The sequence below is a fragment of the Verticillium alfalfae genome, genomic scaffold (assembly GCF_000150825.1).
Source record: "Verticillium alfalfae VaMs.102 supercont1.14 genomic scaffold, whole genome shotgun sequence".
NCBI lineage: Eukaryota > Fungi > Ascomycota > Sordariomycetes > Glomerellales > Plectosphaerellaceae > Verticillium > Verticillium alfalfae.
In genome coordinates, this window is record NW_003315025.1 from 945034 (window position 1) to 958352 (window position 13319).

General features: G+C 57.4%; 4 protein-coding genes across 4 annotated transcripts in view; 1 reads left to right on the top strand and 3 right to left on the bottom strand.

Annotated features, from left to right (window-relative positions):
• Positions 1 to 1486: 1486 nt before the first annotated feature.
• Positions 1487 to 2581, bottom strand: VDBG_09262 (conserved hypothetical protein; the record flags this gene model as incomplete). Its single annotated transcript, XM_003000721.1, has 2 exons — positions 1487 to 2367; positions 2416 to 2581. 2 exons carry the CDS (start codon positions 2579 to 2581, stop codon positions 1487 to 1489), a joined length of 1047 nt encoding a protein of 348 aa, XP_003000767.1.
• A 954-nt stretch (positions 2582 to 3535) lies between these two features.
• VDBG_09263 (conserved hypothetical protein) lies at positions 3536 to 4346 on the bottom strand (the record flags this gene model as incomplete). Its single annotated transcript, XM_003000722.1, has 2 exons — positions 3536 to 4113; positions 4226 to 4346. The coding sequence occupies 2 exons, from the start codon at positions 4344 to 4346 to the stop codon at positions 3536 to 3538; spliced, it is 699 nt and encodes a 232-aa protein (XP_003000768.1).
• Positions 4347 to 5943: 1597 nt separating this feature from the next.
• VDBG_09264 (carbonic anhydrase) lies at positions 5944 to 6815 on the bottom strand (the record flags this gene model as incomplete). The annotated part of the gene is made up of 2 exons (XM_003000723.1): positions 5944 to 6590; positions 6647 to 6815. The coding sequence occupies 2 exons, from the start codon at positions 6813 to 6815 to the stop codon at positions 5944 to 5946; spliced, it is 816 nt and encodes a 271-aa protein (XP_003000769.1).
• Positions 6816 to 13174: 6359 nt separating this feature from the next.
• The window catches only part of VDBG_09265 (predicted protein), a gene marked incomplete at both ends in the record, with an annotated part of 883 nt that continues 738 nt past the window's right edge, over positions 13175 to 13319 (top strand). Inside the window, one exon of the mRNA XM_003000724.1 lies at positions 13175 to 13298. Within this exon, the coding sequence (XP_003000770.1) occupies positions 13175 to 13298 (124 nt within the window). The remainder of the gene's footprint in view (positions 13299 to 13319) is intronic.

Genomic DNA, 13319 nt, shown 5'->3' on the forward strand with positions numbered 1-13319 from the left:
ACGCCGGAGCATGGACCCTGTCGGGTTCATGGCGAGATCATGTCCTGATCGAGTGTTGGACGGGGTGGGGTTCCGATCGTGAGGTCCGGGCCGGTTGCGGGTGCGCTCTCTTCGAAGTGGTTAGGTGTGCGAGGGTGTGAAGCATGTCGACTGCGTCGGGACAGTTCCTGGACGCTCAGACGAGAGGCTGTCGATGACAGGGTCACGCAATCATTCGTTCTATTTCCAGGTGAGCTGCAATCTCCACTGATCAGTTGAGATGGAGGAGCGTCATTGTAGGCACGGCGATGGAAAGCTGAGCACTCAAAATTTGTCATTGAGGCTGTCCTCATTCTCAACCCCGCTTTCGGCCATTGACTTGACCTCCCTTGCGCGAAAGTATCAGCACGACAGCTCCAGGGCGGCAGTCCGGCATTACGGAATCCTCGGCGGCCTCCCCTGTCGCGGGCAGCACATCCTGACACGCAGGCGAGATAAGGTTCTGCCGATGAAATGAGGTCGGCGAGCAGCAAAAGGTGAACGTCCGTGCTTCTCTGCTTCGTCATCTCATCCGTCATCGCAACAGCTTCTCGCGACAGCTTCTCGCGACAGCTTCATCGCCTCTGACATGCATGACAGAAGCACGTCACAGAAGCACATCACAGCACAGCACACCGCAGTACATCACGGCACACCGCACCACATCATGGCCCCCTTCGCCCTGGGTCAGGCCCCCAAGATCGTGCCGACGCTAGCCACCCCGACGCTGCCGCCAAGCGCCCTGCCCAGCTTCACCGTCATCTGCTCCACCACCATCGCAGCGCCGCCGCTCGCCGTCCTCGCCAAGCTCCTCGACACGACGACCTGGCCGGCGTGGAACGCCTTCTGTAAGTCTGCCACGGTGACCCACGCGCCGGCCGCCGCCGACGTCGCGCCCCTCAACGCGCCCGAGCTGCAGGCCCTCGCCGTCGGCCGGCCGGGGTACCTGTACCCGGGGGTGCGGGCGACGTTTGCGGCGTACATGACGCCCGACGCCGCGGCGCCGAACCGGCCGCGCGAGGTCGTCACGGCGCTCGAGGCATTTGAGCGCGAAGGCGACGGGCGCAAGGGGTACCGCGTCGCGTGGCGGTTCGAGAGCCTGCCGCACGTCGTGCTGCACTCCGAGCGGGTGCAGGAGCTCGTCGAGGTCGTGGGCGAGGACGGCGTCGTCGTCGCGACCGAGTACTACAGCTGGGAAACGTTTGGCGGGCTCGTGGCGCCCGTGCTGAAGTGGTCGAAGCAGGGCGAGCTGTATGATGGGTTTGCGCGGTGGATGGGCAGTCTGAAGGCTGTGGCTGAAGGGGGCTCGCATGATGGAGCATGATGTGGAGCGTTTGCAGACTGCTGTTGTGTGAGTGGCATAGTCAGGTCGATGCATCGCGTTTTCGGTCCATCATACCATTCATATACAAGTACCGCTACAAACACCTAGTCCCACCAAAATCCCACCAAAATCGTGCCATGTCACTCAAAACCTGAGCTGCGTCTCCCCCCGCTGCCGGCGCCAATAGTTGGTCGACGCGAGAATGTCGGTGCTGCCGGCAAACAACCAGGCCCACTTGCGTAGAAAGGGCACCGTCGCCTCCCAGCCCATGGGATCCCACGACTCGCCCCAGACAAGGAGGGTCGCAGCGTCCGTGACGGCGACGTCGGCGCCGACGGCCCCCTGCACAATGTCGCGGCACAAGTCGTCCTCGTCGATGCTGTCCTCGCCAAACAGCATGATGTGACGCAGAAAGTTGGCGCGCAGCGCGGGGAAGGGCAGCAGGTCGATCCAGGGGTGGTGCTCGACACGCGGCTGCAGGGGCACGAGGCACAGGCTCGCGGGGCAGGCGGCGGGCAGGGCGGCGGGGCCGAGGCGCGGGCCGGCCTTGTTGAAGGGTGAGATGGCGTCGTAGTAGAGCCAGTCGCTGTCCATTCCGAGTACGGCGGCGTTGGAGGCGAGGGCGTGCCAGATGTTGAAGCGGATGACGGGCACGAGGTGCAGGGGCAGCGGGGCGTTGCGGGCGTGGTGGTCGCGGGCCTCGACGGCGAACTGGGCGATGAGGTGGCGGTCCCAAGGGCGGCAGAGTGAGTGCGTCTCGGGTGGTAGGGCCTTGGCCGTCTTGTCGCTGGTCCTGTCGCTGGTCCTGTCGCTGGTCCTGTCGCTGGTCTTGTCGATGGTCTTGCCAATGGTCTTGTCGTCACTGTAAGCGAAACTGTCGTCGAGAGCCCGGTCATCACTGCGAGCTGGGCTGTCCTTGAGAATGCCCTCCACGATGCCACCTTCGAGAGCACTGTCGAGAGCACTGCCAAAGACAGTGTCGGAAGCACGGTCGAACAGGTCTCGTGAGTGGCCGGGCGATTGTGCTGCGGCTGTCAGCTGGGGAACTCGGATGGAAGAAGCAGGACACGCACTGAGTGTCATCGACAGCTGCCGGTCTGACCATGTAGCCATGACGACGCCGCTACCGTTGTCCTTGTCGCCGTCGCCGTCGTGCTGCCCGTCAAACACATCGACCTCCCATGGCGAAAGTGTCGGCTCATAGTCGGTGGAGGCGCTGGGGGACTGTCGGTGGCTCATGCTCGTTCGTTCGTTCTCAGGCCACGATGCGAGATGGCCATGCTGCCCTCGACGCGAGGGATGAGGGTGCACTAAGATGGAGTCTGGGCTTGACGCTGCGTGTCGGGTGCCAGGTTTGGGAATTCCAGGCTGGGAATTGAATGATGGTCATCAGATGAGGGCCATAGTTTGAAGTCGGGCATAATGAAGCCCCTCACTGGCAGCTGACGACGGACACATCGAGGTGGGGAAAGTGTGCATTCATCGCCCCACAGCATCGATCGCTCTTGCCATTCATTGCGTGCGAGTCATACTCCTCCCCCTCTTCTCCTGCTGCCTCTGTCTCCTGCCCGTCGCCAGCCTGTCTCCTGCTCCTCCTCCTCTTGCCTCTTGCTGCCTCAGCCTCAGCCTCCTGCCTGTCTAGTGCCTGTCTCCTGTCTCTGCCTTCTTTCTGCCTCTACCTCCTGCCTCGGGATGTAGAGGTGACTCGACAGCTCAGCCACGCAATGTGGGCATGCTGCATATAACTCCCTACATATCTATGAATATCTATACCTACCTAGGTACCTACCAACCTACTCACCTAGGAACCTAGGAACCTAAGGTAGCCAGGTTGTAGGTAGCATCATGGCTGCTCATGCTTCAACTTCATCTATTTCACCTCGGCGTACGCCTGCAGCCCGTCGTGCAACCGCCCAAAGATGCCGCCGTGCCACGCCCGCACCTGCTGCCACTCCTCTGCCGGCAGCGTCACGTCGAACATGCGCAGCCAGGCGCCGACGATAAAGTCAGCATAGCTCGCGCGCGCCCCCAGCAGAAACGGCCCGCCCGCGTCGCGCCCGTAGAGCACCGCCAGCGGGGCGAGCGTCGCCTCGAACGACGCGAGCATGCGCACCCTGTCGTCGCCGCGCGATCTCCACGACGTCATGTACGCCGCGCGCGTCGACAAGATGCCTGTCGCCGCTCGTTGACGGGTCAACCGGGACCGACCGTCGTGAGCTGCGTGTACGCCGTGAAAGCGCGTCGACGTGACGTGAACGTCGCGTACGCCGGGTACGGGCTGTCGCGCACGGCCGACAGCGGCACGAGCAGGCCTTCGGCCGGGTCGAAGGTGTAGTCGAGCGGCTGCTCGGGGAAGAGGTCGCCCTCGCCTGCTGAAGGGTACGTCTGCTGCAGGTAGACGGCTATGTCGAGCGAGTCGCCGAGCGTCGTGCCCGTCGACGCGTCCTCGATGATGGGCAGCGTGAAGAAGTCGCTGCCGTCGGCGAACTTGCGTGTCGGCGCCACCTTGAGCGTCGTCCGCAGGTTGACAATGTCGGGCAGCGCCACCCACTTGGTTGTGTGGGCAGCGCCTTGAAGTTGGAGGCGGAACCGCGTCTTCAGGGGTTCGGCGGAGCAGCAGTTCTTTGCCGCCGGCGGGCGCAGGCCCGATGTCGTAGAACGTGATGGGCGTGGACATTGTGTGTTACCGGTGAGGGCGGTGGTGCTGTTGATCAGTATATGATCTGCTGCTGCTGCTGACGCTGTCGAGCAGTATGTGACCTCTTGGCAAGCTGATGTTGTCGTTGAGGAAGAGAATGGCGTAATACCTTCACTCGCTGTGTGCGTGGCCTATTGCTTATTTATGTCTCCTCCTCCCCCTCTCCTCCGTCGAAACGTCCTGACCGGCCTGCCCCGCACTTGTAGGGCAGGCAGAAGCAATGCTTCCAGTGCACGCCGCGCCTTCTCGACTCCACATCGTGTCTGACGGCTCGAGACCTCTGTGAAGCGGTGCATCGTTATGCATTGGACTCTGCATGCACACAGCTTGGGCATCCTCGAGCCATATCTTGAACCGCCGAAACGCGTACACGTATCAACTCTGTACCTACCAGCACAGCTCGTGTGGGTCGTGGCGCAGCGTGAGGCACAACCTTGCAGAGCGCTTCTCAAGGCTCGCTAGCCTCCTGAGGAGTACATGGTGACACTAGCTTGCTTGCGATTGGCAGTTTGAGTTGCCTGCAAATACTTGCTGTGAAGTGAGGGGTGCTTACGTGCAGATGGTCATGCACCTGGGCGGCTCAGCCTGCGCCATATCCAATTAGTCTTGGCTCGGCCTTGACTTCCAAGCGCATTACTCAGGCGCATTGCCCCAGGAGGTTGTACCTCAAGACTAGAGCCCTCATAACACGATACATCGTGATGACCATGGGGGGGATGGCATGAAGAAGGGCTGAACGGAGTCTGCCTGAAAGCTCTCCCCTGCGATGTGAAGTGTTGGTTTATTGACCCGATGCGGTGAACTCCTGGCAGCAAACACCTTTCCCACGTGAGGGCTAAAGAGCAAGAATATCGACATAATATTGTAAGCTTACGGCTGCAACTATTGGAATAGCTATCGACTTGGCGATGAGAGGCGGACCTCCATCCTTGTTTAACATCGAGTTCGGTAAATGAAGTCTCCCCTTACGCAAAGTAAAATCTGCCACGAGACCTATCTCATAGAGAGTTGAAGGATCTTCCAGCAATGCTAATAGCTCAGCGACTTGGCGTGAAGAAAACCCAACGCATGCCGCCGCGCTGACATTCCCAGACCTTCATAAAAGCGGTGGGCTCGAAAGCTCCTGACACATTCTGCCATTCATCTGATGAGTAGAGACGAAATGGTCATAGTATAGGCGGTTCATCAGTTGAATCTAGATTGTTGTTCAGGCGTCGCACTTTTGACACGAACCTATCTGCTACCTCAGATTATGGTCCGCCATCGCAAGCGAACATTGTTACAGGCTCAGCCTCAGCACTCCGAGGACTGATATCGTGCTGTAGACGCGAGCCTGGAGAGTGTGACAAGAATGTTTTGCACAGCTCTGAAGCGTTCGACATCCTCATTTCCGATCTTAGGTCCAGTGTTAATGCGTGGGTTCGAGCAGAGTGAAGAGGTCTTCCACATGTGGTACGCAGGCAAAAGAATATAGGTAGGGGGGCGGAATACATCTTCAGCCCTCCTGTTCGGTGGCTCCACAGGGTTAACCGACATTCAGGGCACCCCCAGAGGTTCAACCCATCGTCACCCTGGGATGGGAATACGATATTCACCCGCAAAGCACCACTTGTGCATATAAACAATATCGCCTTTGAGGCACTGTAATACATCGAGAAAACAAAATCAAGTCTCAATTCAGCGTCAGTAATGTGATTCGCTGCTGTCCTGCTCCTAACACCACTCCCCTGCGCCTCTACCTCTACCTCTACACCCACCCACCGCCAGCGCTATGGACACAAAATGCTCGCACCAATTTTCGTGGTAAGCAAAAAAAGAAAAAGAAGATATATACATGGAAGGCCAAACGTGGCGTCCAGAGCCAGAAGATCAAGAACCAAGAGAAGAACGCAGCCGGCGACCCTTACTCGTTGATGCGGTGCTGCCAGACCTCCTGCTCGGCGCGCGCGCTGTACGTGCTGGCGCCGAGAAGGGCCTGCATCTGCGTGACGCCGGCGAACATGGTCTGGCGGGCGACGAACCAGCGGATGCCCTCGTGGCAGGGGGGGCTCGTGAGAGAGCCCTGGTAGGTCCAGAACTCGTTGAAGTGGGCGACGCCGTCGAGGGCAAGGTTGAGGTTGAGCGTGGCCTCGACGTGCGTGCCCGTCTCGCTGAAGCCGATCATGGGCGGCAGCTGCGTGAAGAAAGCATCGTCCTCGGTGCCGGGGTCGACGCGGAAGGCGAGCACGGCGGCCTCGTGGCCCGCGGCGTCGACGTGCACAAAGTGGATCTCCGACTTGGAGCGGCGCCCGCTGACCGTGTGGTCGGCCGGCGAGTGGATGTGCCAGCCGACCATGTAGACCGTCTTGTTGTCGTACGTGAAGGACGGGTTGCCCGTGTAGACGCCTTCGGGGTGCGTGATGGTGAAGGCCGGCCCGTAGCCCCAGTTGAAGAAATTGCCCGTCACGTTGGTCGGGTAGTTGAACGTCGGCCGGTGGTTGAGAGACAGACCGTTGCTGAGGCTCAGCGCGATGGGCGACTGCTGCGTGCCGGTCTGGCAGAGAGTGTAGTCTGGGTGAGCATGTTAGTATCGGAGCTGGCCGTCTCTGAGAAGGGAGCTCGCATACTTTCGTTGATGCGGCCCCAGTTGAAGGATGCCTCGTAGGCCCAGTCGGTAGGCGGCGGCGGCGCACCCTCCTGACGCTTCATGATGCCCATGGGCACGCTATTTTCATGGCCGGGACAGGCCAACACGGTCGAGGCAGCAGCCAAGGCGCCGAGGATCGAGAACTTCATGGTGGAGGAGTACGAAGGTACTTGTGGGGTTTGAAGTGATAGACAAAAAAGTTATGGTCTTGAGACGCTGATCGGATGTTTCAAAGCTGAGATGTGATGGAGATGGGTGAAGACTGGTGTGCCGGGTGAGACTGTTGCAGGTCAGTAGAGCGAGGATCGTCGCTCGTCTTATAGTATCGTCATCGTGGGCAAAGATGAGGTGCCATCACGACGCGGCGCCCCTTGTCCTTCATCTCCATTGCCTGCCATGTGAGCGAAATGGGGAGCAGCGACAAACGTCACGCACGAGGCGGTCGCGCGCGCGCAACACGACTTGTCAGTCTTGGCAGCATAAACTCCACCCCTGGGCGATCTGTGGACTTGTGCCCTTAGCTCCTCATCCCATGTTACAGGCAAAGAGCAGCATGGACGACGAAGCTTCAGCACAGCGCTCTCTACGATCCCCGCCGACCCGGCAGATTCCATGGTGGTCTGGCAGTCAATCCAATCTGCAATGCCCAACATCGCGGGCCCCGGACAACTGGCACCACAGAGTACCTAGCGCGTCAGCTGTGCGGTCCTGAACCGTCGGGTTCTTCGAGTAAAAAGGCTGTGGGGGAGCCAATAGGACATGGTCTCGGTACCTGTCAGTCCAGGGGCATCCTGGGATAATCGGTCTAGGACACGACTAGCGGGGCGGCAGTCTAGGGGGCAGTGTCGTGGGAATGAGCTCACTTTGAGTCTGTCCACTATCGCAGGGTCTTGGCGCTTGTGTTCTCTGCACTGCCCCTCGTTCGTTTTGTTCCTGTGGCCTTGGCTTTGAGCGGTGCTCAAGTGTTGCCAGGCGACTTGAGCCTCCATTTTCCCCTCACACTTGTGGCCGACTTGAGATGATTGCGTCTTGGCACCAATGCCATGCCAAGAGGCCTTCATTGTTGATTTCTTGCTGCCTGGACCCCGGCAGATGATTGTACGCCCGCTGTGCTTGTCACTTGCTGCGACGGGCCCGTGATTGAGGCAGGGAGAAAGGCTCTCTGGCTGTATGCCTGGTCTTGGCGACACTGCTGCTGACGACGACGACGACGACTATGTCACCTAGATCACTACTTGTCGGGTCTTCCGTCGGCAGCTGCAATGATGCCAGCCTTTGACCAACAGAGTGCTCAATCGACGGAATGCCCCTGGGTTGGTTTGTCGCACACATTTCCGTCCCCAAGCACAGACTGGCCCTCGAGTGCAAACGACCAATCGCAAACATGTCGCGCTGGGTTGCCCTAAAGTTCGCAGAGCATGAAACGAACCAAGGCCTAGATACGCTCATTACAGATAGAGTAGACGAACTGATTAGGGCTTCAGTTCCCGTTGTTTTGGGACGAGGCACGGTTCTGTGAATCTTCTATCTTTGGGCCACCCCTGACTCGTCGTCATGCGTATATCCCCGACAGAGGTGGAGGAATTGTCATCTGCCTTCATCAATTTAGCTTTTCGGGGCCTCTTTTTGCAATGCTGATTGATCTGCGCCACAATGGAGCTGCGAAATCAAGCTGCCCACGTGTGATTTTTTCCAAGCACCCGAACTGACATTTGCGTACTCGTGTCGCTTGCCAAGGCATGAACGGTCTTTTTTTTCCTTATTTGCACGCGAGCAAGCACGCCAGTCTCTGTGCGGGCGTTCTCAACGCTGTACTTCCAATGGGGCTGGGCTTGTGCTTAGCCGACTCCGAGCCCATAGCTCACTTCTGCTTTACGAATCCGAGTCGGGGAGGGTTGGCCGAAACCCCGGTGCAAAAGAGTCTGACGATGTCGACTTCAACCGCGACTGCGACCGCAGCATGTAGAGGCAAGCTAGGGTTGAGCCTTTCGCCCGAGACGGAATCGTTGGATCCGGCACCAAAGTTTTGACAAAAAGGACAATTTGGCTTTTACTAAATTGAAGGTGACTCGCTATGGCATGATCCTGACGCAGCGAGGCACAATTTGGGGACCCCGTGATGAGATTGGGTAGCCGAGATACAGTTCAAGATAAGGCTCACTTATCAACTGTCGCATTCTTCGAAGACATCATAAGCTCGTATGCAATAGCCACTGTGCACCACGAGGCATGAAGCCTCTCAGGGCCTTGGGTGGGCAGACCGTTTACTCTGCAGCTTCGTCTGCACACGTTCCAGGAGGCAAAGTTCAATTGGAGAGACCGCAGTGAGAGGCTTCGGTGTCGTAAGAAGAGGTCGAAGAGATGTCCCCATTTAGGTCGGTCCACACGCGAAATCCTGAAAAGAATATGCCATAGCATCAGTGCTTCCATATACTCCGTTCGGCATCGCTTGCGGCATTCAAAGATGAATCATTCCTAGACCTTGTTGTGAATATACTTATGCAGCAGGTCGTATCTCTTGTCGTATTGCCTCCGCCCAATATGCTTTGGCTGGCCTTCGACAATGTCTACGTACCGGTTTGACACAGTCCCTTGCATGCTTGTGTATCGCGTCATTGGATTCAATTGACAATTATATGGTGTTAGTTCGGCCGCTCTGCTGAATCCTTGGCATCATGAAGAATGTCCAAAAGAAGAATATTCTCATGAGAAACGATACTTGCCGTCTTCGCGTTCGCTTAGCCAAGAAACCGCTTCTCAGTCAAGCGAGACAGGTGTTGCGCGTCATGGCACTGCGCCTCATTAAGCCTCTTCTTGCTCAAATGCTGAAGTTTCAACATGGTTACCGAAAGCTGGATTACAAGGCAATGCAAATACAAGACTGTCGATGAGCTGAGATATCTGGAGTGAAAAGCTGACTTGTGATGGGAGGCAAATGGTTCAAGAGTCGTATTCCGATGATATGATAGGAGCCCATGACAAACCTCAAGGCGACCGCAAGGCGGACTGCACAAAAGGTCATCCGTGAGAGGCGAACACTATCGATCGAGGTCTCCGAACATCCGAAAACGCTGCAGACGATGGCTGCAACTGCAAGTTACAGAGCTCGGGTATGCCTCTGCGCTCGACCCAGTGGCTGACGGCGGAGTCGACGCTGCGAGGTATCTCCTCATACTGCTGGCATTGTTGTGAAGACACACCGGTAGATGCTGAAACGAGCGGGCCACGCAGGCGAGCCGAGATGCCGAAGCCAGATGCCGGACTGCGAGGTGAATTAGTATCCATACAACTCGAAAAAAGTGATGTGCATGGAAATTTTGCTGCCGCTGAGCTGAGAATGATCGGTACACGCGATTTGTGCATCGGACTCTTCTAGAATAGTCATTGATCCGGTTCGCGTTAGTTTCCTTTGGTACTCTGCTGGCTACGAAAGTTTCACAAATTTGGCTTGTAAGCCAATTACCGCATCCATTCGGCCAACGTCGTAGGAGCAAGCACATCGATAAATATTCTTTCACATGCTGGTTGTAGAAAGACAAGCTGGCGGGAGGCTGAGTGACGAAGATCGTCTCCCAATCCATCTTTATCTGGAGTTCCACGGGGGCTTCGGCTTCCATACAAAACCTCCGGCCAGACATACTCCGAAAACCTTAATTTGCATCCGGATGACATTTCTTTCCTGATACAGAACCAAGAGAGGGCCGGGGGGGTGCAATATATTTCCTGCAGATCCGGTAACAGATTTCATCCGCAGCGTGAAGGCAGAGTTGGTTTCGGAGGCTTGACAGTCCCCGGGGCTTGTCATGACTTCCCACGAGGATACTTTTCAATCAATAGCGCATGTATCCTTAGCAACTACCTCTACTAGTCGAGCCTCACAAATCTCCTTCGGTACGCTGGTAAACAGGTCACATGATGAGAGGTGACGGAAACCACGAATCCACTTCTCAACGGCATGCTCAAAACTCCGTCGATCTACAGTCGTCGAAAAACCTAAAGCACTTTAAGCTCGAGTCCAATGCTCGAACATACATGATAATGCGCCAACGGCCAATGTCGCACCCCATCGAATTAGGAAGGTCCGTGTCTCGGGGTTGCATTCGAAAAGTGAAAGACGGCCTCGGCCGGGATATGTTACCCAAGACAAGTTAGTGCGGTTGGCACGCGGGCTTGAGGACCCGGGGAACCGGGGCGCCGAGACTCCCGGAGACCCCGGTCTCTTCGGGGTCGTCGGGGCATGGCGTGTAGATCTGCTGCCCTGCAGCGGCAGCGGGCCGGAGGGTAAGGCCTAGAAGGGTATGGCTCCTTTGTTCATTGGCAGCCAAGGGGGGTGTTCAAGGTATTGTGGGTATATGTGATGTTGTACCCCTAGCACACTTAATGGTTATGGCTGGCACATGGTTACTGGGCACATGTCCTGTAACATGAGCAAGGTCTAGATGCAAGATGTGAGTGAAGACTGGTGGGCCAGAACCGAGTGTCGAAACCCTGGATTGGTGGACTTGCGCATCTTGAACGGGCGTGTATCGTACAAATGGTGCCACACCATACAGTCGGCTCTTCACATCGCTTGATCTCAAGTGTGAAGGTCAGGAGGCCTCTGTCACTCAAAGACCAGTGTCGATCCGTAGTGGGCGCCACAGCAAGGACATCTCAACGGAACAATTACCGTCGAGAAACAGCTCAATTCAAAGCCCTCGGCGCCGAGCTATCCAATATATCTCGGCCGATGAGAAGAACTTGCCTGGAGGATTGCCCAGAACATACATAGACAAATCGAAGGATTTATGGCTTGAGACTACCGACGAGCATAGAGCTCGTGGGGAAACATTAGGCTACCAGCCCCATGTCCACGTTCACCCGTCCGGAACGTGCCCTCGCGCCACGTTGCCACTAGCCCACCATCACCAAGAACCAGCTAGGTGCCGAGCGAGCTGCACAGCATCAGCCCAGCCCCCATCAAGGCCCTCGCCGCCAAGTTGGGTTCTGTTGGCCCCTCGTAAGCAAGGGAGTCCAGCCGCTCGGCGGCCCGCCGTAGCCCATGTTCCCAGCACGGCGGGCGTCCCGAAGGTGGATATCTAGGGTTCATAGTGGTACTCCTCCCTGGGAGGGGTGGTGAGGGCTCGATCACGACGGACACGATCGGAACGGGCGAGATCGGCAGAAATCACCTGATACAGGGTGGATAGTCAGCTGGGCGAGGCGCCAGGGCTGAAGGGCGTGAAGCGATGCAAAATGGCAGGTACCAGTCCTCGGCTAGACGGAAGATCGAATGGACAAGTTTCTGTACCATGCTGCGATTGCATTGCTTCTTTCGACTATGCAGGTATATGCATGACTCTGTCAGTTCAGACTACTTGGCGCTTGCCTATGTGTCAGTCAGCAATTACACGATGTCAACATGTGTGAGTGCCAAGAGGTTCAAGTAGCGACAACAATTTTCAACTGAGCCATCGCCATGTAGATCATGGGCCTCGAATCCTGGGAGGCGTTCGTACCCTGGCCCTAAACAGTCAAAGTGTGATGGGAAGGGAAGAAAAGGCGAGTGAGGATAAAGCCTCGGCGGACGCAAGGCACATGGTTGTGCCCCCTCCACACGGCGGTCCTGCAAGCCACATTCTGCAAGCGTCAGACCCAAGACTCCAACGTTCCACCCTTCGCTAAGGTCATTCGGCCCAATATGGCGTCCGCTCCGGAGGGGTGACCGGACCGCCGAATGTAGGACATGGACAAACGGCACCAAGAGCGGATCAGATAATCTGTCTTGGCGAGGCTAGTCCGGATGACCAGACCAGATTAGGCACGCGTGGCGCCAACCCACTCACAAGCCGGCGGAACTCATACATACAACACGAGGCGCGCCTTGTACAGGGTTCCCTGGTAAGGAAGGTGGTTTTCACAATCTGATAACTCTGTCGAGCGGGTAATTTTCACGCTCACCTTTGCCGACACGAGGAAGAAGAAGGGGTGGAGGGCAAAACTGGGAGACCCACCATTCTTGGTAGGCCGCTTGGCGGGCTCTTCGTTCGACAGGGCTCTGCCGCTGGGCTACCTCGGCCGCCGCACTCCGCGATGGCGCACCCGCTTGTGCTCGCCCTGTTCCATAGTGGCGTTCTTCAGTCCCGACGGTTGCGCCCAGACCAGAACCCAGACCAAGACCAGCAGGAAGAAGCGAGGGAGGGTACGATGAGCAACGGCCAAGGAGGAAGTCGTGGCGAGAAAGGAGGGGTCTGGCTTGCTTCCCTTGCTCGAGGTGAAAGATTCGAACCAGACGCGAGGCGGATGTGCGGAGCTGGATGAGGCGGTTAGGTTGAGGTTGACGGTATTTAGTCGTCTACCCACCCGCATGGTAGATGTTGAGACACCGTCGGACGAACTCCTCTTCAGCTGAGACCCTACACGCATACCCAACCCATCGCCTTGCCGATCCCCTCGCATTCCACCCACATCGCAGTCGCACCACAAAAAGATACCTCACTGTCAGCGAGCGTTCCACAGCTAGCCCACCATGAGCTACGCCATCCTCCCCGCGTTGATCCCCGACATCGAGAAGGTGTACGATGCCTACTTCTCGGCCTTCAAGGGCGACCTGATGGGTGACATTATGGTCAAGCGATCTGTTCCCCGGCGGCGTCGAGGGCGAGGAGTTCCGC